This window comes from Melopsittacus undulatus, chromosome 9, assembly GCF_012275295.1.
Source record: "Melopsittacus undulatus isolate bMelUnd1 chromosome 9, bMelUnd1.mat.Z, whole genome shotgun sequence".
Lineage (NCBI taxonomy): Eukaryota > Metazoa > Chordata > Aves > Psittaciformes > Psittaculidae > Melopsittacus > Melopsittacus undulatus.
The window spans coordinates 42,464,155-42,484,099 of record NC_047535.1 but is presented as its reverse complement, the minus strand read 5'-3'; the positions used below and the strand labels follow the sequence as shown (position 1 = coordinate 42,484,099).

General features: G+C 50.8%; 1 protein-coding gene across 3 annotated transcripts in view; it reads left to right on the top strand.

Moving 5' to 3' along the window:
• Positions 1 to 19,945, top strand: part of TEX264 (testis expressed 264, ER-phagy receptor) — a 45,778-nt gene that overhangs the window by 3,708 nt on the left and 22,125 nt on the right. Inside the window, exons 1-5 of one of the 3 annotated variants that reach the window (XM_034066455.1) lie at positions 3,890 to 4,391; positions 4,728 to 5,049; positions 6,172 to 6,239; positions 7,462 to 7,753; positions 11,954 to 12,175. In XM_034066455.1, the coding sequence (XP_033922346.1) occupies positions 7,496 to 7,753; positions 11,954 to 12,175 (480 nt within the window). In that variant the 5' untranslated portion in view covers positions 3,890 to 4,391; positions 4,728 to 5,049; positions 6,172 to 6,239; positions 7,462 to 7,495. Of the gene's footprint in view, positions 1 to 3,889; positions 4,392 to 4,727; positions 5,050 to 5,214; positions 5,271 to 6,171; positions 6,240 to 7,461; positions 7,754 to 11,953; positions 12,176 to 19,945 lie in introns of those variants that run through there. The other 2 variants (XM_005145806.4, XM_034066454.1) reach the window with 2 other exon arrangements.

Sequence of the window (19,945 nt, the reverse complement as noted above, 5' to 3'; positions counted from 1 at the left end):
AGGAACAAATTCTTTAGAGTCATAAGACTTCCTTCCTTATGGGAGGAGCAAAGGTTTTACAGCTAAATAGGAAAAAGTCTTGCTTTGAGGCTCCTGAATTTTGGCATGAGTCCCTGTGGGGTGTGTGTCATGGGCCCTCCCCAGTCTCTGCACAGTGTTGCATTTCTTCACAAAAATGTGACCTTTGCTGGTACTGAAGTAAACAGAAAAACACAGGGGATATGCTTGGAGCAAGGGGGAGCAAACTGGATGTCATGTGTGTGGTGAGTGGCTCTGAGTTAACTGCTACTGCTGTGTATCTCTGTCATTTCAGTATGCTTAGTAAGGTCACATTGCAGGGCTGAAAACCTTCCGGCTCTCTCAGAACTTCAGAGAGACTCTGTAATGCTCAAATTTGGCTAAACCAAAGACCCCTTAAATGACAGCAAGGAGACCAGTTAAATCCCAGAACTGCCTCATAAACTGCTAAAATCTTGCAAAATTGATTTACCTGCAAAAGCCAAGACAATATCTGCAATGCTGAGCCAAGTGACATGTTGTTATCTGGGCCTTAGTCTCAACTCCATTTCTGACTTCCCAGGTGAGAACTGCAGTGTCCGAAAAACAACCTGGTTGGAAAAGTTGCCAACTTCCAGCAGAAAATGTGCTTTAGTGGTTTACTAAAATGGAGGGTGAAGCTGTGGCATGCAGAGGAGGGCAATACAATTTCTAGTGCTCATTGGTGTTTGGGTTCAGTGCAGGGGTTTCTCACATGTTATCTTCTGCCACAGCAGCAATAAAGATTGTAATAAAAAGACAAGACACTGCTCTGTTGTGCTATGCTCTTCTGTCTCTTCCCTCATGCTCCCCTTAGGGCTTTGCACTCAAAATTCAGATGTGGATCACATTTGGCATTATAGCTGAATAAACTATAGTGTTAAAAATATTCCTGGATCTCCCTTTAAATGGTTTGCCTTCTCACTATGGCATAATTGGCATCACTGGAATTGCATTTCTGTGCTCTGTTGCTGCAAAGTTAAGCCTATACCAGTGTCAGCAGTTCAAGCTGTCTTGTCAAGGGAAGAACAGCAGCCACAGGAGCCAGTTTAGGCCTCCTGAACAAATCAGGTCAGCTGAGCTTCTATGGGGACACTAATAAATGAGCTCATCTAGCAGGTCTGCAGTGGTGGGCTTAGACATGGTCCAGTTTGAACAGAAGCCATCACTGCAGTGGGAGCAGTGCAACCTCCTCTGCTTGCACGTGGGCTGGCCTGACCTGGTTGTAAGCTGGGAGGACCCAGACTCGGCATAAAAAACTTGGATATTTGAATGCAGTGGGAAATGTTTTCACCATCTCTGCAAGTCAATAACCAGAAGTGCACTCATGGTGGGTGGTGGTGCACCAGTAGGCAGTGACACTTGTAGGGGGTAGGAGGGTTCATGCTGATGTGAAATAATGTCAGAAATCACCTGTGCATAATAGCTTTTATTGTGAATGTTCTGTACCCTACAAGATGAGGTAGTAGGAAAAGAAAAGGAAATATAAGAGTATAAATAATCAGGGTTTCTGAAAGTCCTTTCAGATGAGCTCCCCCTTGTCAGATTTACAGCAGCTCCCACAGGTGCTGGAAGAGGCTTGTGAAGTACTTTTTCAAGATAGTGTTTTGCCAGGAAGGAGATGAAAAATGTCTTTCAGCTCTAGATTTGGGGTGGTCACTGGAATGTAGTTCTTTACACAGCTGCCAGAGAGGGTTTTTTAAGTGCTCTTTACACGTGTGCATGAAAAACAGGAGTGTGCCATGGCTATAAGAAATTAATTTTCTGCTCTTTTAAGCTAACAATTAAGGCTGGGGCAAATGTTCATATTTGTTGTTCATCCTGCAGTCACTCTTGTAAAACTAAAGGACATGCTGACATGAAGGCTCTGTTGGTGTCATTACAGCTGGGCTGCTTTGCTTTGTCCAATGTCAGCTCCTCTCTGGTTAGAGTGCATTTGTGTAAGGCTCTTAAATTCCTGTTGAAATCCCTGAAGCCTGTTAGGGGATCCCTCATTAAAAGTGCTTGATGACAGTCTAAAGTGTCACTCACTGTAGAGAATGAGTTTATGGACAAGGCTACATTAAACCCAGCACTTTTTGCAAGCACAGTTTGTAAACTCAGAGAGAAAGAGCGTAGGGTGTTCATGCTTTCCTTGTTTCTGTGTGGATGGAAAAGAACGCTCTGTGTAAACTGTCCCGTGTTTTCAGCAAGAAAAAGAATCTAAACCTAATCAGGACTTCACGTACAATGGAGGAGGTTAAAAAAAGGACAAAAGGCTGGTTTGTAGATGTCTGTTCTTCTGTAGCTCAAAGACAATGCAGGATCTTCCTCAGGATAAGGAAGTACATGATTGCTGCTAAGACAATGAAAATCAAAGCCACGCCCCAGGAAGAGAAATTGAGAGAACATTTCAATACACATTTCCCTATAAAGTGCCTTTTTCACCAGGAAAATGTGTGTATAGCCCCATTCTTTGTGTGTATGATACACTGCAGTAGGAGGTACAAATATCCACAGTGCAGGTAAAGGGAGATATTCCTTTCGGGATCAAACACAAACAACTGTAAGAAGCATTGTTGCTGATTTGAGGAGAACAGAATGTGGTTGCAGAGAAGAGTTCCCTTCTGATCACTGGCCCATGTCTGGCATCTGGGAGGAATTTACCAGACCTGTTTGGTCATGAGTCAAATTCCCTAATTCCAAATGACTGGAGCTATAAATGGTTTAAAATGATTTTCAGGGGAGTTCAGAGATGAATAATGCACTCCCACAGACTTGTACGTGATCATTCACAGAAAATCAAAGCCGTGTACAAATGTGATTGCTGGCCTTGGGGAGGGGAGTCTGAATGACTGCTTATCATTCACAGAAGCTACCAGAGGTGGTGACATCTGAAAGGAAGAGATGAAAGCTCCGTGGCAATTTGTTAAATAAAAACAACCTTAATATCTCACTAAATAGCTGATAAGCAGATGTGCAGGATGCTACTCTACTGTTCAGTGCTTCCATAGCAAAAGGAGGACCTCATAGGCTACAGCCTACAAAAGTTTTTCTCCTGTAACTCCAAGAAAGTCTGCTTGTAGTATCTGTGGAAATTCCCGTGGCAGAAGTCAGTATTAAGATAAAAGACCTGGCAAAGTGCCTGGAGTAATCTGTCCAATTCTATGTATTGCTATTCTAAAATATTGTTAAAATGTAATAGATAAAGAAAAGGAGAATGGGGGTGATTTGTAAGAACACAGATTTATCCCAGCAACATGAAACCTGTAATACGAAGCTTCCACCTGAAGTAATAAAACTCACTGGATACTGAAGTCAGTATACACACAAGAAAAGATGGGTACACACTAGTTCTAAGTAAAAGTGGCTTGAGAACCTTCTACTGACCCACATCCCTCCAAAGGGAGTGTTAGAAAAATTATTTAGAGGAGCAAGAAGCCTGGTGATCTTAAAGGTAGCACATAGTAAATTTGTTGAGGAATCATAGGATGCCACATATCAGACTGGAAATTCTTCCATCTCCTGCTGCTGTAGGTCTTTGCTGCTCAAGACACCATGCAGGTATTGCTGAGTGTTTTGTCCATCACTGCAGTCCGTTCAGGTTGGTTTGGTGGCTTGAGTTTTGATTTAGCAAGTTTTACATACTTCTGCCTTGGCTTTTCTCAATGTACTGCTTCATAGTGGAGGTATGAAGATGCTAAATGAGACCCAGATTTTAGCGGTTAGTGATACTGGGGAAATGTATGTGTTAAGTATTACATGTGTGCTGAGTTAAATAACTCTAGGGGTGGAGGAAAGAGAAGTGTGTGATGGCCAGAGCTAGCACTTAAAGGGCTTCTGAGTTCTCTTCCTCTTTCTGCCAGTGATTCACTGTATGGCTCCAGGCAAGACACGTAACCAAGCTGAAATATTTTCCCCAGCTGCAAGAGCTGTAGCACCAAATACAAGGAGGGCCTGTGAGATTTAACAGAATTTTACAGAAAGCCGTGAGATCCCTGCTAGAAAGCTGCTACAGAAAGGCAAGTATTACAGTATGTCAAACTACTGTTCATAAATGAGCTCCTTGGCTCCACATCAGAGAAAAGCAGTGCCTGGAACTCCCTCTGTGAACAACCCTGATGAAGAGGGTTGGGACAGATGGGAAACAGATGTGAAAACACAGCAGGAGAGCGGCAAACTCCACCAGCAGCAAACTCCACTGACTTGGGCAGGCAGGTTATTTGGTGTACCAGCACCGGAGAGCAGACTTTCCCTGCCAACCACACTGAAGAGGCTGGAGAAAAGAGGTGTCAAGGCTTTTATACAGAGTGGAAGAACAAGGATGGGAATTGTGTCTGGGTCCTTCTAGCAAGTCTCTCCTGGAGGAGAAGAAGGTAGGGAAGACTGCTCGCTCCTCTGTCATGGTTTAAAGCCCAACTACCAGCTAAATCCCACACAGCCAGTCGCTTACACAATCCTTCCCCTGGTGGGATGGGGAGGATGAGTGGGAAAACAGGTAAAACCCATAGATTGAGGTAAGAACAGTTTAATAACTGAACTAGTGAAAATTGAAATTGAAGTATAAGAACAGTAACATCATTATAACCATCATCAATATTATTGTGATGAAACCAACGTTTAAGTCCTTTTTTCTCAACCCTCCTGGTGCTCCCCCTTGCTGGCTACTGCTGTCCATGTGTGCCAACCTATCTGCCTGGTTTTCCTTCCAGCAGCGACCAAGCATCGTCAGAAAGCAACAGTCTCAGCTAAGGGCCCAAGCACTGCAGAGCAGCTCTGCCCAGTACCTGGACCAGCCAGGCCCTGTGGTCAGGGCCGTAACGCACGGGGCCCGTGTGTCCTTTGCCACCGCGGAACCTGTTTGTCCAGCGCCCGAGGGAAGGAGCCCATTAAACGGAGCCTCTGGGACGCGTCCCTCAGCCGGGACACGTGCGGAACTGCCGCAGGCCCAGCACGGGTGACGCTGGAGCTCAACACGTTGTTTATGGGTCATGTCCAGCGGGTGCCATGAGGGCTGAGGAGCCTCGTCCCAGGGTGAGTGGGTGCTGGTGCCCTCCTGTGCTGGGCTGCAGGGGCCCCGCTCGCCGCCAGGGGGCGCTCTCTTGGGCCGCCCCGGCGGCGGCGATGGAGCCGTGGGAAGGGGCCGTGGCCCCGCCCCCTCTGCCGCTCCTCCTGCGTGCCCGCCGGAGAGGGGCGGGGCGAGCGGAGCCGGCGGCCGGGAGCGCTCCGGGCCGGGCGGCACCGGCGAGCCCCGGGTGAGGAGAGCGGGCGGCGCTCGGGGCCCTCCGGCCGGCACCGGAGCGGGGGGGGGGGGGGGGGGGTCTGCTGCGGGAACGGCTGCGGGAACGGCTGCGGGCCGGGCGGGACAGAGCCGCTCCGCTCCAGTGCCCCCAGGCCGCGGCCTGCTTGCAGCCGGGCTCGGCTGGTCAGTGACCGCTGCGGTAGCGGGGCCGATGGCGGGGCTGCAGCCGGGGCCCGAGGGTGCTGCGTGCAGCCGAGAGTGGCGCCTGCTGCGGGGCCGCTTGGGTCAGCCCCTGCCTCCATCTGAGCATGGCTTCCTGTCAGGGCAGGGACCGGGTGAGCTGTGCTCCCGCTGCCTGTGAGGAGGGCAGGGGGGAAACTGCCCGCGCCTGCCGCCGAGGGGGGGAACGACCCATGGGAACCGGGAATAAGAGCCGAAAACACCGGTTTCTCCCCGGGTGCCAGCCGTCTTCTGGGCCCTCAGGCCCCCACTCGTGGAGAATCGGCAGAGCTCTGATCTGAAGTAATAAATCTGTGTTGGTTATAGAGAGGAGACTGGGTGCTGCTGGAGACCGGAACGGGTGTAAAGCTCCGGGCATGCTGTGCGTCAGGGGCTCCTCCCCTGCAAGGCCACCCTGGTACCACTCAGGTGTCCCCAGGGTGGGGTATACAAGCAGGACATTGTCCACCTTCACCGTTCCTTTCCAGTGTCTGTGTTTCTTAGCGCCCCTGCATTCAGCCACAGAAATCCTGTCTTGTGGGGTCCTGTGGGAGAAGTTGCTCCTTGGGACGCCCCTCCTCTGGAGAGCAGGTCCAAGGCAGCTGGGTGCCATTCAGGTGCTCTGCTGTGACTGGTTTGCTCTTAGCCTTGTGTGTTCAAAAGGAAACAATGATGTTTATTTCTTCCTGCTGCAGCACCACAGATCCTGCACCCCAGTGGATCAGATGTTGTGAACCGTTTCTGGGCTGAGCTGGTTTTGCAGGTGAGTAGGGCCATGGTTTGAGATGTGCCCAGCCTGGTGCTGGTGTGACACTGGGAGTGTAGCCAGCGGTGCCAGATCTGCAGGGCTTGGTTTTGCTGTATCCCTGCTTGTTGGGATTGAGCAGAGCTGCTTGTGGTTTGTACCAGGATGTGACTCTTCTCTTGCTGTAAAGCCGAGCAAGCAGCAGCCGCTGTGAGAAGCTTTTGTTGGATAAAGTGTGTTTAAAACACAGAGGTGAAGGTGAATTGTTTACTTCAACCTTTGCTTTCAAACTGAGCTCCTGTGCAAGTCCCAGGGGAGTATTGCAGCCAGTCCCTGTGACCAGATCTGTATATTCTCCTACGTTGGAGATATTCAAGGCCCGCCTGGACAAGCTCCTGTGTGATGTACTCTAGGTTACCCTGCTCTTGCAGGGGGGTTGGACTGGATGATCTTTTGAGGTCCCTTCCAACCCTTGGGATTCTGTGATTCAAGGGAGAATAAAAAATGAACAGCTCTCCGGCACTGGTTTGGGTTGCAGGTTCCCTGAGCCACTGCTCTTGGTGGATAAAAACAAGCAGGAGGTGTTCACCAGACTGCTGTGTCCTGCAGCAAGTGTGAGGGAGAAAAGTTGCCAAGCAAAACAGGAAGCTTTTGTTGGGGTTATAAAAGCTTCTAGGCTAAAAAAAGACCATCTAAAAGGGTTACCAATAATTCATTGCACCTGAGTGTGTTTGGGATGTTTTTTCTAGCTGGGTCTTCAACTTGCTCTGAGCTTCTCTGAGTGCTTGGGTCAAAGGGGCTCCCCTGGTCAAAATACCAGGCATGGCATTTATAAATTATTTTATTATAGACCCCTGATCCTTAGCTCAGTGCTGGATATCTGTTGATCTGTTGGGTGTTGATCACGGGGTGGTTTTCAGTCTTTCCTGGATGCAAGGCTGGCCATGAGCTGTATTGCTGGTTCTGGGAGATGGGGACAGTACCTCTCTGTTTCTCCATAATCACCTCATTCCCAAGAGGTGCTGAAGCAGTATAATTTGTACCTGGCGACCAATTGGAATAGGCTGATGCAACATGGGGCTAATATACAGGAGATTTCTAGGCTGGTTCCACTGTCTTTAAGCTTCACATGTAAGAGGGACTGGAAGTGGTTGTGTTTTACTACAAATAAATATCTTCAGAGTGATTGCTTGTCTGAGCACTAGCTTAACTCCCCTTCTTTCTCATCTCTTGCCACTAGTGCATCCGGAAGTGTGGAGCACCAAGCGTCCGTCATGTCTGACTGGGTGCTCCTCGGGCTGATTGCAGTGCTGCTCGTGCTGCTGCTTTTGACCGTCTTTGGCTTCGCTGTCTACTCGGGGCTCTTCACAGAGGTGGTTGTGAGTGCTGGCTCCCCACCTGTCGGCAACATCACACTGGCCTACAAGTTCAGGATAGGCCCCTATGGTGAATCTGGGCAGCTCTTCACAGACGGCTGCAGCATCTCGTCGAAGCTCTACTCCATTGGTGTCTACTATGACAACCCGCACACGGTAAGGCATACCTGGTGGGGCCAGTAAGCTCTTGTGGTCAGCACCCGGGTTTGCAACTCAGGATGCTCCCTACCTGTATTTCAGGCACTTTCAGCTCACCCTCTGGAGATGAGTACTGGGATTCACAAGGTCTCCCAGATGTGTAGAGGATGCTCTGTGGGGAAAGGCACCTGAAAGCAGGTTGTTTCTTGGACAACCCTAACTGGAAGGCATTGGTCGAGCAAAGCTTGCTATCTTCTGATAGCTCCCTATGAACAAGTTATCAGCAGAATAGTGGATGTGATTATGGAGCAAAGGCTGATGTTCATGATCCCAAGGTAACGCATTCATTGGCAGATCCCTTGGCTGCAGGAAGTGCAGCCAAGGCTCCTTCTGGACTTGCAGCTCTGTGGTTGAAAGCAGATGGTCTCTTCAGCTTGCTCTGTCCTCATCCGTATTCCCCTTGTTTGTAGTGCTCTCGTGTTTTTCCGAGTTTCCCTGTGGTCCTTTCATCCCCTGAGAGTTCTTACTGAAACCTCAGGTGAGGTGTGCTGAGGGCTCCTGTCTGATGAAACAGTTAACTCCGTGATGCTTTTCAGGCTGAGAGGTGAGCAGAAAGCGCACTGCCTCATGACTGCCAGCAAGAGCTAGGTACTCTGGTGGGTACTGTCCGGGACAAGGAGCAAACAAAAGTGCACCAGAACTTGTGGGAGAGTGAGGAGCCTGGTAGCTGATGTGAGGTGGCATTGGGGTCTCCAGATAACAGCATGTGGGCATTTGTCTGTAGCAGACAGCCTGGCTCCCCAGTAATGCTGCAGTAGCTAGTGTGACCGTGGAGGAATGCTACGGGGAGGAGGAGGGACAGCAGAGTAGTTAGCAGCTCTGTGTGTGTGCTTGAGCATGTGTGCTAGGGGCTGGCGTGGTGCACAGTGATGGATTTGATAGTTCTCACCCCATGCTTCTGCTCTGGGGGTGACTGATCCTATTTTAGGAACCCTGTTTCGTTGCTTGCAACGTGGTGCTCCCAAGGATTGGACCTGCTTGGACAGGACTTGTCTGTGAAAGCATAGTCCTGAGTGGCCTGACAGGAAGATATCAGAGGCAAGAAAGCACTGAGCTTGACAGTGGCCTCTGGAGTGTGCTCAGCCACCTCGTGTCTTTGTATCTAGTGTTGAGCTGACTTACCTTTGTCTTCCAGTTTTTACTTCTGGATCATGGGAGGCAAGAAGACACTCTGCAGTGCCTCTTCCTGGCCTGGGAAGGAGGGTGGTGGAGTGTACTGTCCCCCATGGAATAAGCTGGGCAGTGGTAGAGTTTGACTGAACATGCTTGGACACTTGTCCCCAAGAAGTGTCATGTTTGGAGTGGGTGAGGGATGGGAGCTGTGAGGAATGCATGGTGGGCTGAGGCCCATGTGGTCCAGGTGGCTAATTCTTCTGCCACAGATTTGTGTCCTTGCATCAAGGTTCTCATCTGGAGTTGAGAACTCTGTGCGAGGCAGTCAGTGCTGCTGGAAGGGCTCAGCATTCATGCTTGGTGCTACTCTGCTCTGGGAATGTGGTGTGGACATGCCTGTGGTTGCCCTGCAGACCTTCTGCTTGGGCACTGTGTGCCTGTACCTGCTGTAGCTGTGATGTCTGGGAGATGGTGTTCACTGCTGGCTCCTTGTTCCTGGAGGTTCAGCAGGGCAGAATCGGTTACTCAGGCTGCCTGTGCCCTGGGAGGAAGAGGACCTCTTCCTCCTTGTTTGCAGTGCTCTCCTGACCTTGGGGAAGCACCCTGTGGCAGAGGCTGGTCCGCCCAGAGCTGGCCACCCACCGCGGATGTTGGCTTGTCACCAAAAATAGACCTTTTGTCATCAGGCAGCAGCACATGCTCGCTGCCTGCTGTGTCCCCCTGTGTCCCTGGCCAAGCACTGGTGGGCTCTGCCCAGACAGCTGCCTCCATCCTGGCTCTTGGCCACCAGCTCCTGTGGGGTTTGATGCCCCAGTGCTGCAGTGGGTAGGGGCTGATGACCAGTGTGGGATTTGCTGTCCTGGCAGATTTATGGCCGAAGGAGGCTCTTGGTAGAAGAGAGGATGGGGATGCCAGAGAGCATCAGTTGTCTGTTGGGCAGATCCTGGTGGCCTGGAGCATGTGGGATACCTCAGGGTCACACTGGTCCTCGGGGCAGACGCATCCCCAGGGCTTTCTTCTGGCTCCTGGCTCTTAGTGTTCACACAAGGATGCTCCTGAGTGCTGCTGAACCCCTGCCAGTGATGTTTTATGTGGTTTAATGGACAAGATTAATATTAATTTGCACTTTTTTTTCCTTTTTTCCTTTTTATTTAATATTTAGCAGCCCAGAGGCCTTCTCCCTGCTTCTCCCACCTCTGGCAGGAACAAAAATAACTCCTCAGCAAGGATGGGATGTGGCGGGTTGGTTTGTGCTCAGCTCCAGCCAAGCACTTCTGCTCGTATCTAGTTGTAGGCACATGCCAAGGCCTTTTGCCTGCAATCCACATGTTCATATGCTCAGTGACCAGCCTGTGCGCTGATATTGGATGGATGAGGACAAAAGGCTCTCTGAGTGCAAGAACAGATTTTGCTCCCATCAGCAGAACTGCTGATTATGTTAACTAATAATTTTGAAAGATTCTCCTTTGGGGCACTTGGGGGAGCAGAGGTTTTGATCAGCATCTGCCCATCTTAAAAGGAAAATTAGGGAAAAGCTGGTTTTAGCTGGAGTGTTTCCTTCCTTCCTTTGAGATGGTCTTTGTCAGGCAGGGCAGGAAGCAAATCTGTCTTGCTACTGTCCTTGAGAAAGCACCTGTGGGGCTGCACACTATGAAATAGAAAGTTAAAAAGAGAATGGAGAAAGCAAATGTACCTGGCCCAAGTGATGCTGCCTGCTTCGTCAGCTCTGGTCCTTCCACCTGCTCTAGGGGTGAACTGTCTTTGTTCAGGATGTAAATGAGATTTCATTTCATGTTTAAAGGAATTTACTATAGATTTCCCTTATCTCCTTGCTTTATTCGGACTTTTCCCTAGGTATGCCTTTAACTGTTGCCTCTTGCTGTCTTTGGGGTGGATCTGCTTCTCCTTCCTGGCCCCAAAGCAGTGATGCTCAGCACAGCCCTGTCTGCAGCTCCCTCTTGCAGCATAGGAGGGCAAGAGTGAGCTGCCAGGCGCCAGTCCCCAGCCTGGTGGATGCTCCTACTTCTGACAGGCTGTTTTCTTCCTTCCTATTTGCATCTGCTGTGTTTCTCCTCTGAGACAGACCTACTGTGCAACATTAAAGAGTGTTTTAAAGGAAAGGGAGGGCAAGGAGTACAGTGTGAGGTAGTTATGCTGCAGAAAGAGATGTTGCACAGGCAAAATTAGGCATGAGATTGGGGAGCACAGAGTGGCAATCCCCTTGGGGGGCACATGAGGATGTGAAATGGTAACATGGTGGCCTTGTGTGCACCCTCTTTCTGCCTCACATCATCCCCACAAGAGTTTTGTGGTGCCAATGCCTGCAGAGCATTCCCAAATACAGAGAGAGCATGTTTTATGTTTTGCGTTTTGTTGCAGTCCAGGATGGAAGGGGATTTGTTTCTCTTTATGCTACTACAAATAGCTTGCAGACTCTGTGCAAGTCTTCATGCCTTCGTTTTCCCATCCCTGAAACAGCTAGACTGAGTGTGCCCACATAGGAGAGACCCATCAGCCTCTGTATTTCACTGCGTCTTAGTGCTGGTGGCCTGTGCAAGTTGGTTGCACCAGCACATCACATGTGTCTGGGTGGCTGCTGGGGGCAGGCACCAGTGCAGATCAACCTCCTTGAGGGTGTGGTGGAGGCAGGTTGTGGTCAAATCTCTTTTTAGCTCCTGCCAGAGCAGCAGGGATACCCTGCACATGGGGGTGGTGGTGAGCACATCTTAACAGTTGGGTCTCTGATGCAGAGCAAGAGAGACACCTGGCAGTGACTCACCTGGGACAGGGTTCGGTGAGCAGCCTGATGGGATTTCTTTGCTGCAAGTCCCTGTGTCCTTCAAGGAGGGGAGCAGTACGTTCTGCACTGGTCTGTGAGCTAAGGCTGGGAGGAGTGTGGACACCTAGGAGCGGGCACCTAGTTTGGTGTGCCCGATCATTGCATTTACCCTGGTTTGTGGTGGTCTCCTGCCTCCATGTAGGTTGAGGTTTTGGCTGGTGTTACGACTCTTCTTCTGACGCTGTCTGTCTGTCCCCCTTGATCAGGTGTCTCCAGAGAAATGCCGTTTTGCCATAGGCCGAATCCTCAGTGAGGGAGATGCAAAGCCATCAGAAGAGCAAGTCAAGCGGTTCCAGAAGTATGGCTTCAAGATCTTCTCCTTTCCTGCCCCCAGCCATGTGGTCATGGCAACCTTCCCATTCACTACACCATTGTCCATCCATCTAGCAATCAACCGTGTTCACCCAGCCCTTGACACCTACATCAAGGTAAGCAAGCATGGCATGAAGAGCTCTGCATGTGTTCAGTGGACTGTCAGAAGCTTCTCATGCTGACAGCTGATGGGGCTGCTCTGACATGTCATGTCTTCATGTCTTCCCTTGGGCACTGCCATCAAGATCTCCTCCTTTTGCAATCTGGCAGGTTTTTCCCCAGCAGGGATGTCCTCCCATTCACTCCATAGGTGCAGGGGTGTCTTTTCTGATGTTTTGTGTTGACAAGAAGCAAGTTCTCATCTGATGGCTTGCTTCTTTCCTCCTTAACGCAGAGATAAAAGATGCTATTCTCCTTGAGCGTCTTACTTGTTGTTAGGATCTGGCAGGCATGTACCTCTTTGGTGTAATGCATTGTGCCAGGAGATTTCTGTTTCAAGTGCCAGCCTCACCAGTGGGGCAGCTGTTTTCTGCAGGAGTGGGAGGAAAAGTTAGAAACTTTCTGGTCCATGAGCTTAGGAAGACTTTGTTTCAAGCAATGCATTGGAATTTGTGGCCCTTGGTCGATGCTGGGCAGCTGTGGGCTGTTTACCCTTACCCTGAGCAGAGCAGGTGGCCATCCCCACTGCTTCTTGTCTTTTTGATGCCAGCTCTGCTGTTTTGCTCCAGCTGCCAGAGCAGCTGCAGCAAGGGTGTTCCCAGGCAGCACATCAGACATTGGTATCTCCAGGTCCAGGCTTTCTAGAGAGTGAGGATGGTCCTGGCCAGCTGGGCGATGCAGGGAAGGGATGTGACCATCCTTCCTAGTGGAGAGGATGCTGGGGAGGGGCCTGTGCTCAGCCCCTGGCTGATCTGGCTGTCAAGTTCTGCTGCTTTCGTTTGTTCATGTTGAAACACACTATTTATAAACTTGCTTTTCCTGGCGAAACTCCCAGCCCTGTGGGGGAACTGTGTGAATCCTGCAGCCTGTGCTGTGCCGCAGGATGACTACCCGGTGCCAACCCCAGAGCTTCAGTCAGGGACTCTTTGTCGACCCTCTTGCACACCCCAGCCTTAGGGAGCTGCCTGCTAGTAGCCCGCAGAGGCATGTTAACACTGGAAGTGGGTGGGACCTCTGCTGCTCGTGTCCCCCTAGTGCTGGAGAACTGGTGGAGAGCAGAACCAGTTCCCCATTATCTTCGTTCCATACTCTCCACGTCTCTCCCTGGAGCTCAGTTTTGGTGCAGGGGGTGTTGGGCCCTTCTGCCAGCCCTGAAGTGGATGTGTGGGAATACGGGGAAGGGGCTGGCACTAGTGGGAGCATCAGGTTGGCTGTGGGAGTGCTCGGTTTCATGGGGCTGGAACTGCCTTACTTGGGGAAAGGTCCTGGTGAGCACATCTGTCGCATGAGAGATGGGGGTTGTCGGAGCTAAAAAGGGAGCTATGGGTTGCTCTGGGAGTACCTTGGGAGGGGAGCTGATTTTGAGTTAAAATAAAGAACTGAAATCGTATGGGAATGCAGTGCCCAGGGCCATGTGCAGAGGGAGGGGACATGTTTTGATCTCTGCCTCAGTCCCTGAAGCACGTGTCAGGGTGTGTGCATCCATCCCCAAGTCCTGCAGCAGAGTGTTTCCTCTCTGCCCATGTTAGACTGACTGCGGGGTTGCCTTGCCAGTGTAGGGCAGAGGGGAGCAAGTACTGCAGGTCCCTGCACACTGCACCCTGGGGATGTTCTGGCTTCCTCTGATGTGGTGTGTGGGTCTTTGGAGGCTGTTTGCAGCTGTGCCACCAGCAACCCTGTGGCTTCTCCTCTAGGCTGGACCATCTGCATCCCTGGGGCTCTGCTGGCACTTCACAGGGCGGAGAGATGGGGAAGGAAATAGGGGGGGAAACTTTCATGGAAACAGGTGACCTATGCCCGCTTGGTGGTGGGAATGGTGGTTGCCATGGAGACAGCTTCTTCAAATAGCATCCTTCATCCCACCCCCGATGCCCGGCTCCCTTAAGCAACCCGAGACAGCAGTGAGACAGATTTGCTTTATTTATTTCATGCTGTGCCTCTTTTGAGAAGGGTGCTGTTAAAAAGAGCCACAGGTCAGGCCTACTGGGTGTCCCCCACTGCCCTCCCACCCCAGTAGCAGCAGGGAGGAAATGGGTGGGATGGCAAAAGTCAGGAGGCATGAAAGAGGACTCAGTAGCAGAAGTGGAATGCCAGCTTCAGTGGAGAGGAGTTAGCTGAAGTGGAGGGAGGATGCATGGCTGCCTGTCACAGGAAGGAGGTGTGGGAGAGCGGGATGGAGAGGGAGGAGGAGGAGGCAGGGAGAGGAGTGGAATATAGGGAGGGAGGGTGGAGAAAGCTTTGGAGATGCTGAAAAATAGGGGAGGGGAATGGGAGGAGGAGGAGGGACTGGAGGGGACCTGTGGGGTGAAAGAGTGTCCTATTTTGGACCCTTATTTTTTGACCTGTTTTCAGCTTAGAAAGTTCTCCAACATGTCACTATTGCAAATGGATGCTTTATTTCAGCAGTGTTCTTACTGCTGTGGTGTAGAGATGTCTGGTGAAGATCTTGCCCTCTGCCACAGACCCCCACCCCCCTTGTGAGTTTGGTCTGAGCCAGGTAACAGTGACTGCAAACACTTTCCACTGTCCCTTAATGGAGTTGTTGTTTCTTCATTAAAAGTGGAAAATTATAGACTCAGAATAGTTAGGGTTGGAAAGGACTTTAAGATCATACAGTTCCAACCCCCCTGCCATGGGCAGGGACACCTCACACTAAACCATATCACCCAATGCTTCATCCAACCTGGCCTTGAACACTGCCAGGGATGGAGCATTCACAGCTTCCCTGGGCAACCCATTCCAGTACCTCACCACCCTAACAGTAAAGAGCTTCCTCCTTATATCCAATCTAAACTTCCCTTGTTTAAGTTTTAACCGGTTACCCCTTGTCCTGTCACTACAGTCCCTAATGAAGAGTTCAAAATTGTACCAAGTCCTGCGTCTTCTGAATTTGAATGAACGTCAGGGATCTGGTTATCAGTCAAGCCTGCAGTCCCCACACAAATAAATCACGCTTGCCAACAGGATCTGACAGCTGTAAACATGTGTTGGTTGGCATTAATTATGTCAGTCTTTGCTTCCTGGTGATGTGGTCTGGTTGCAGCCATCCGTTTCTTTTGCCTTGGCTCTGCCTTTGCTGACCAGCCTGTGCTTGCCCGAGTCAGCTGTTTACCCATTTTAATATTGGCAAGCAAAGGCTGCTGTCTCTCCTGGGACTCTGTAGCATCTCCAGCTGGCCAGAGATCACCCTTTGACATGCAAACAGCTTGTCAACCGGGATTTCTGTGTGTTTTAAATGTGTGTTATCTTCTCATGGAAGAACAAACATTTCATCTGGATCCTCTGCCCATGTTGTCTGCCTTTGACCTAATGCTATTGCAGAAATACTCACTGAACACTCCTTCTTTCCTGGTGACACCACCAAGATTTCCCCCAGCTGATGTGGCTGAGATCTGTGCCATCCTTCAGACTGTCCTTTTCCACCCAGCAACCCAAACAGCTTCTTAATGTAAACAGCTTTCTGTCTGTAGAGGACTGGGAACCTATGCATGGTCCTTTACAGCAGCCAAGCTTTGGTGCCCAGTGCCCATGGCTACACCATGTCCTTCCCTTCCTGCTCCCCTGATCACACTGCCATGGCTGCTGGCTTTGCTCAGAGCTGTTGATCTCTCGGCTGTTATAAATGAAGGTCTGTGGAGCTGTGTTCCTGTCCCAGGTGGTTTGTACTTTAAAGGCAAAACCATGGAACAATCTTTTTGCTTGACTGTGTCGGGGGCTGGGATCAGGGATTGGCAGCCAGTAAAACAGCTGCAAAGAGGGCTCAATTACTGGGATGTTTTCCCCTTAAATTATTTCACCTGGCTGATCTAGTTTGTTTTGGGCTCTGTGCAAGCGGTCCAGCTGCAGTCTGAGTGCATGTGAGACCCTATTGCAGCAGCAGCAGCTCCAGCCCATCAGCTGCTGCCCAGGGTTTTCCTCTGGGCATGCAGGAAGTACGACAGAGACTCAGCCCTCTCTGCAGTGCTATTTTTCAACCATAGCCATGCTCATCCTCATGAACTCCTTTGGTCTCCTGTGAGCTCTGGGGAGTGCTGCCAAGGCCACTCAGAGTTCTATGTCCATCTCCCCATGGAGGGTGAGGAGCAGGATACCTTTATCCAGGACTTATATCACCACCAATTTGGGACTTTGCTTCCTTCAATGTCTCATCATGTGGGCCTTCTAGATGACCTTCTCCCTTCTTGCACCAGTGGGTCACCCTGCAGAATATGGTTGTGGCTTTCTGGGAGCTGGAGCTCTCCATCTTTCTCCTTCCCTCTTCCTATGCCCCAAGGTGACCATGGGGATCAGTCTGTGGATGCTTTAGAGAGGCTTGGGGTGTTGGCAAGAAAGGCCTTTAGTTTTAGCTCATATGCATTTGAATATAGGTCTGTAGAGTTCCCAGGAAGACTGTTAAGCAATCCTCACGAATCAAATAAAAACAGGGTGAAGGGGAAAAGAAAAGCCCTTGAGAGTCATAGAGGAGTTGTCGTGTCTAACTCGTATTGATGGCAAAGATGAGAGCAAAGCTGACAGTGTGACAGGCTGCAGTGCTGTGGGCTGGCAGGGGCTTGGGGTAAGGATATAGACTCTGGGTAAAGTGTTTTGGGAGCCCTTCTATCTTCATGGGCCCCAAGCTAGGCTGTAGGTTGGGTCATACATGGCTTCTGCACTGCAGATGGACCTCACTGGTACCTGGTGCCCACCGGTTGTGTACCTTGGGGCTACAGCAGCAGCAGGTTAGGACTGTCCCAGCAGTTGTCCCTCACATAGCTCTGGTGTGGCATAGCTGCAGACTGGTGGCATCTCCAGTAGGATGGGGATGTGGCTGATGATGGGAAGCCCTGGGGAGGGGTGGATGCTTGGGGTGGTTGGTGCAGGCTCCTGGTGGAGGGTGGGAGTGTTTCCCTTTCTAGAGTTTGGGGTTTTTTTCCACTTTTGTACAGCTTTTTTTACCTCGGCTGGTCTGACTCAGAGCAGGCGGCTGATGACAAGCCATCTCCCTGGTGTTGCCCACTCGTGATAGCCAGCCAGCAACAGGGTTTGGAAATGAGGGGGAAGGAACAAGACCCATCCTACTTGTTTTCCCCTCTTAGAAACAAAATCCAACTTAAATGCTGCTCTGGCTTGTTTTATCCCATGACCAAGGAAGCCCTGAACGGTGTTGTCTTCCTTGCCAGTCACTCATGGTCATAAGTGCTACACAGTGGATTGAATTCTCTCTTCTCCCTTAGGAACCCTGTGGAAGTGTTGGCTGTTTGCAGTCTGCTCCTCCAAAGGGCAGTGGAGCACAGCCTGATGCTTGCAGCATCTCCCTGCATCCAGGGAAACTGAGGCACAGGGGATGTCACATCCAATCTGCCACATGCTGCTGAGGTCTGGTCTTCCACCTCTCCTCATGGCCACAGGAAGAAGAGAGAGCAGAAAAGGGCACTGTCAAAGATGGCTTTGGGCAATTGTTTCTGATTGTCTGGGGGCTGGTGGGCACTGGGAAATGTGATGGTGTGCATTGAGTACATCACACTCCCTCCTCTTGCTTAGGCTTTACACACCCTGTGTCTGCTGCCAGTAAAAGAGGTGATGTAAGTAGATAAGATTTTTGCCTTATTTTAGGGGAAGACAGTTTAAGGATGGGAGTCTCAGCAAGCTAGAAGTCTCTCCTTACTCGTCCCCTGGTTGATGTAGAGGATGAGTTTTGGAGTAACTTGGCCAGCAGTGTTGGAGGATACCCATGGCTGGTGTGTGCTCTCTGCCAGGAGCCAGTGAACCTCTTGATCTTGAGCTTGGCAGGAGGAGCTGGCAGTGGGTGGCACAGCACTGCTTCGGCCTGAACCTCTCTGGAAGGTGACATGCAACTGCGGGGACCAGAGGGAGACACCAAGGTGTCTCTGCATGGGCTTGGCGCCTTAACAGACACATTCATCTCCTGTTGACCTGCACTGACAGCTGGTTTTCGGCAGTCTCTCTCCAGCAAGGCTGCCTGCTTCCTGCTGGTTGGCAACCCCCAGGTGCGTGTCACATCACATCAGTTTGCATGTTCACAGGGACTTCTGCTTGTTAAATGTTTTCAGCAACAAAACCCTCTGAAGAAGTTTCAGTGCTGCGAATGCAAGTGACCTCACAGTACATGGAGGGGAGGACAGGATGCCCACAAGGTCAGGATGGATGCTGAGCCAGGTGGAAGGGATTTTTTTGGTGGACAATGTTATTTAACTTCATAGGGACTTTTGGACTCAGCTTGGGGTTGGCTCATGCAGCAGAGTGGATCCGTTTAACCTGTGTCTGCAGGGAATCGTGCTCCTCCTGTGCTGCTAATGGAACATATGGGGATCCAGGGCTCTGCGTCATGTCTCCTGCCACTCACAGCAGGCATTCCTGCTTTCCCACTTCTCTAGAGGAATTTGGCAGCCCCAGGTCAGTACTCATCAGCTGTCAGTTTTTCCCTGGTCCTTGGGGGCTGGCGGTGACTTAGCACTGGCCATGCTTCATGCTTAGTTCTCAGCTGCCCTTATGTAGCCAGACTTGTTCTGGGTATGTCAGTGTGTGCTGGTTGGTGTGTGTGCTACCTGCTGCCCTGCTGCCCTGTGCTTCCGAGCACCTTCCTTCTTGCAAGCACATGGCTTCTGTTTCAGCTCTGCTGTTCAGCTGCATGGGGGCAGGTGTAAAACCACAGCTCTGGCGGCAGCCCTGATTTGAGCAGAAAAGAGGTTTTCTGACCTGCTTTGAGCTTCTGTAATTAAAAAGGCTCTTTCCCTCCCTCTGCAGCTTCTTTCTTGTGTGAAATCACCAGGTTTTTCCCCAACGTCTTGTTGACTGTGCAGGTGCCTGTGCCAGCAGCAGGCAGAGAAGTTCCTATCCCAGGGAATTGGTGGTGTGGGAGGCAGGCTTCCGGCCACCGTGGCCTCCCCAGTTCTAACTGTGATCAGAGAATGAGAACAGCCCAGGTTGGAAGGGACCTGGAAAGATACCTGGACCAACCCTCTGTGGGAAAGGGAGCCTGGATGAGGTTATCTAGCACCCAGTTGCATCCTGAAAGCCTCTGGCAATGGGAACTCTACCACATCCCTGGGGAAGCTGTTCCAGCTGGCAGTTCAGCCCTGGGCCTCTGCCATCGTGGGTGCTTTCCTGTGACATCCAGCATTTTGATCCTATTACCATCCCAGCTCCTTTTCCAGGAGCATTTCCAAAGGCAGCTCCTGGAAGGAGAGCAAGCTTCAAGCGTCTGCCTTCCCGTGCATGCCAAACCATGCAGGCATTCCCGATGGCTCAATGGCTAAAAGCCTGGCTCAGTGCTGCCTGCCAGCCAGGGGTCCTGCCCTCCGTCCTGGGAGTGAGTGGGAAGCCACCTTGCTCTGCTCTGGAAAACTGGGCTTTGCAGCCCGGTAACAGCTTACCCAACCTTGCAAAATTGTCAGAGATGAATCTGCTCAGGCACAAAGATTTGCTCCCTCTTCGCCTTTGCAGCGAGGATTAATGATCACTGAGGAAGCTGGGCTTCTTTCATATGGCTGTCCAAGGGAGAGAGAGAACCAGAATGGTTTGCCTTGGGCAAGGAGGGAGAGTAAAATACTACAGTGCTTTTCTGTCAGATCTCTTTATTGACTCAATCTGTACGTGTGCTCTTCCCCAATGTATTTATAGAGAATCCCAGAGGATGCAGCTGGCTCAAAAGGTTTTCTTTGTCATGTGTTGGAGATGGGTCCAGTGCTCTCAGAGACACCATCCCAAAACTTGGGGTCTTCCCTCTT